We start from the raw sequence: 3,815 nt of genomic DNA, 5'->3' as shown, positions 1-3,815 counted from the left end.
GATTTCAGTCCCAAACTGGCAGGATCCCAAGTACTGTCACTGCAGATCTGTGTAACTGCAGAGTGTGTGTGTACACACCCTACAAACACACACACTGCTGAATTCCTTATTCTAATAGAAGTCATTGCTGCACAATCTGTGCCATGAACATCACAGGAAYATGTGATGGAATAATTCTCTGAAGGAATGATGTGACTGGCACGAATTCTAAAAACCCATCCACGGGAGGAAACATTTCAGCACATAAAAGCCAAACATAAGGGTGACAGATACAWCTTGTGCTTTATGAAACAGAATCAATTACTGGGACAAATTGAAAGGTTTGAGTGTATTTTCATATCTGCTGGAACAGCAAATGTCACAGTGGGCAAAAGAGAGCAAACATGGGGAATGCYCTAGGGAGCAGAAAGTTAAAATACTCACATCATGAAGAGGATATGCAGCTGTGTAGGTGCCGTTGTTCAGCAGYCTCTTAATCCCAAATTTTTTCTTCCCTTCTTCTGTTCCGTATGGGCAACGTGTAAGAATATAATTCACCTGAGATTCAAGGACAAGAATTTCAGAGCTTTCCTGTCTTAAGGCCAYTTAATAAAAACCTACAATGGATTGTGCACTGTGTATAGTCTTCAGGAACAACATGCAAAAGCAGAAAGCTTTTTTTCAGAAGGCCAAGAACACTCACTCCTTCCTTGCATGAATATTCTGATGGGGCCACCTAAATCTAAATGGAAACAAAAGTAACTCAATGGTACTTACAATTCTGTTCCTCATGGATGGKGAGAAGAAGGTGCTCTCATCGTTAATGAGGAACAGCTCCTGCTTGTCCTTGCTGAACGGCGCCGTGAAATAATCAGGCTCGGGGTGCATCACCTTCTCAGGCAGCCTGAGTGGGAAAAGMACACAGTCCAGGGGGTTCTCCACCATGGGGGGAATGTCATTTTCCTTGATGGGAACTTTGATGTTCAGCACTTCTGCGTAGGTGATCAGCACCTCCCACGGCGCGTGGATCTTCACAAAGTAGATCTTGCCATCCTCGGATTCCTGCTCCAGGAAAGTGAAGTCAGACACTAGAACAAGCTGTGTTTTATTGCAAGATATATGGGGATGTTTTTTGATACAAATTGTGTTGCCTTTTACATATTTTTGAAGGAATTTTGAAGCAAAAGGGAGGGGGGAATAGGACGGCTTTTCGTGTGTGTGTGTGTATATATTTATGTTTAACTGAAAACTGTATCAAAGGACTCAAGTAAACACATTAATCTTGGTTCCCCTAAATTAATCACCCTCCACTGAAATCCATGAGCATAATTTATATTTTTTCTCAAAGAAACAAATTGGTTGATTAATTTCTGTGTCTATTCCTTTGGTCCTAATTTTTTAAAATTTTTTTTTACCTTCTTGTCTTCTGTTTCTAGCTCCAAACCAGCCTTTTGCAGGTTGCTCTCAAAYTCTTTTCTCCTTTCCTGAAGAGAAACAAAGTCCCTTTAGTAAATGATGAAGYTGGCAATGACCCACTGAGTTTCACCTCTCTGACAACCCCTGGAGGAAAGCAGACAAAACCCAGCCCATGGATGGGCTTTGTAAGGCCCAGCTTAGTGATGGCAACACCTGGTGAGCCAAAGGACACCAGGGGCAGGAAAAGGCTGTTTCATCACAAAAATCAACTGATTTCTTGTGTCCTGAGCACTGCTGCATGGGTGGGATGTGCTCCTCTCCGAGTTCATCCACATTTCCAAGAGAATGATGACAAGAAAAGCTCTGGAAGCACTGGCTGCTCACAGCCTCACCTATTTTAGGAGTTACACAATCTGATTGAGGCATTGAAGCACTGATTATGGGCCACTCAAACAGTCCTTCACAAACACCACTGCAATTCCAGATAAGATGAACAAATCCCCACGTGTGCTTAGCTTGCAATAAAGTCAGCAGTGGACTTCATGCAGGGATCAATGAACCTGCCCTGGCAATGTCTGGGAGCTTCAGATTCTTCTTGAGCTCTGTATTTTGCAAAGTAATCCCTAGCTGGTATCTTTAGGTAAGAGCATTTTCTTCCTCTCCTTTTTTTTATTTTTTTTTTTTTTTCTCCTATTGGGAGACTGCATTAATTTCCTCTTTAATTGTACAGAATTTGCTGAAGAACTGCCAGAATAACAGCAAATTAAGGCAAATATTGAGCCCTAGCTCAATCTTTGAAATGCACAAGCTCAACCACCACCTTTATTTCTGCCTAAACCCTGCCATGCTGTCGAATGTTTCTTCTATTGAAAAGTTTAAAATGACAGCTTTCAAACATACTTTAAAACCACAAACCATCACAGTTTTCAGCCARTTTTCTTTTCCTGCTTGCCTGTGAGGAGCAGACTGCCCTTTCTGCATTTCATTTTGCATACAGCACTCAGATAAATGAATCCAGAATGAAGAATGGCTTTCATAGCCCCTCAAATGTACCTTAATTGATGTTTTCCTGCCTTAGTAACCTCCCATTTTTATGAGTCACRTATGATTTTGCCAAATATTATTGGATATTAAAGTCTGGCTCYCTTTTACTTATCTTTCCTTATTATACACTTAGTATGATAAAATATAGTGCATTTTCTAATAGGAATCATGCTCTTTTTACCACCTTGCTTTTCTCCCAGAAGGCCCCTACTGTAACCCATGCAATGCACTGACTTTCCAGTTAATGGGAAAACCATTTTAAAAGGAAATCAATCTGCTAAAAAAACCAAATAAAATTAAAAAGAAAAAGAGGCTCCCCTTTTTTTTGCCAAATACTGGATTTTTTCATGGATTTTTTTCATTCTGGATAGTGACAGTCCTGCTTATTAAACCCACAAATTATTTTTTTCCATTTCATATGGCAGTGAAATATTTCCATTTATTGTGCTGGTGGGTTTAAGGAATAATACAAAGCATTGTCTCACAAAATTGTAATATCAATTGATATCAATTTTTGTTTCAAGAGCTTTGGGGTTTGGATTTATTCACGTGGCTTATAGAAAGCAGGTTCAAAACAGCATTGAAGCAGCTCATCAAAAAAATTAAAACAGTTGCTCTGTGTAAAACTCAGGGAGAAGATGAACAGACTGTCTCYTACATCTGTAAACACACAAAGAAGTTATTCATCCCCTTCTTAGAAATGCAGGATAAAGCTGTTTCCTCCAGACAAGGAAACAAAACCCTTTGTCACAACTGTTATTCTCCCCATATGAAAAGCTCTATTTTCAGCTATTCCATTTTGCTGTCTCATTGTACCACAGTGAAAGAAACTCACATTTCTTCCTCTGATAACAGCTCAATGGCAAGGACAGKGCATGTCAGACAAATTCCAGAGGCTGCAGTTCATCAATATTTAAATCCTGTTACCACAAAGACAACAGCACAGCACTTRCATGCTAAGAAGCCTGCATTAATTCATGGGCATACTAATTGCATAAAAATCTATGCATAAAAATCTATGCTGAGYATAGATATATATAAAATAAATATAAATRCAGGGCARATGCAGATGGGCCAGGAACTGTGTAAAAAAAAAATTGTTGGTGCAATGACCACAGAGTTAAGAATTTTGTGAGGTTTTTTATTTTCTTTCTACATTGAGTGGTCTCCTCTTCCTTCTTTTCTAAATGCATTTTGCTTCGTGGGAGAAGAAACATCTAGCTTGGGGTACAGCCTGACAAAGGGCCAGGGTGAGTTTGGAAAAGTGTGTTTGTATGTAAACCTGTGGTACCATAGCTGTAAAATAATCTGGTCTCCCAAGAAAAAKCTCTGGAATGTGGGAAAAGCTGACTGACACACCCAATCTGGGAAAAGCA

At 39.7% G+C, this 3,815-nt stretch overlaps 1 protein-coding gene across 4 annotated transcripts in view; it reads right to left on the bottom strand.

Annotated features, from left to right (window-relative positions):
* The window catches only part of ANO5 (anoctamin 5), a 42,237-nt gene that overhangs the window by 17,617 nt on the left and 20,805 nt on the right, over window positions 1–3,815 (bottom strand). For all 4 annotated transcript variants that reach the window (XM_057382695.1, XM_057382696.1, XM_057382698.1 and 1 more), the window contains 3 exons: window positions 1,395–1,463; window positions 757–1,041; window positions 424–537 (listed from right to left, as the gene is read on the bottom strand). In XM_057382695.1, coding sequence (XP_057238678.1) covers window positions 424–537; window positions 757–1,041; window positions 1,395–1,463 — 468 coding nt within the window. The remainder of the gene's footprint in view (window positions 1–423; window positions 538–756; window positions 1,042–1,394; window positions 1,464–3,815) is intronic.

Source organism: Malurus melanocephalus, unplaced genomic scaffold (genome assembly GCF_030028575.1).
Source record: "Malurus melanocephalus ecotype Western Australia unplaced genomic scaffold, MMel_1.1 scaffold_580, whole genome shotgun sequence".
Lineage (NCBI taxonomy): Eukaryota > Metazoa > Chordata > Aves > Passeriformes > Maluridae > Malurus > Malurus melanocephalus.
Note: the sequence above shows the minus strand (reverse complement) of the source record. Positions and strands in the feature narration are given on the sequence as shown.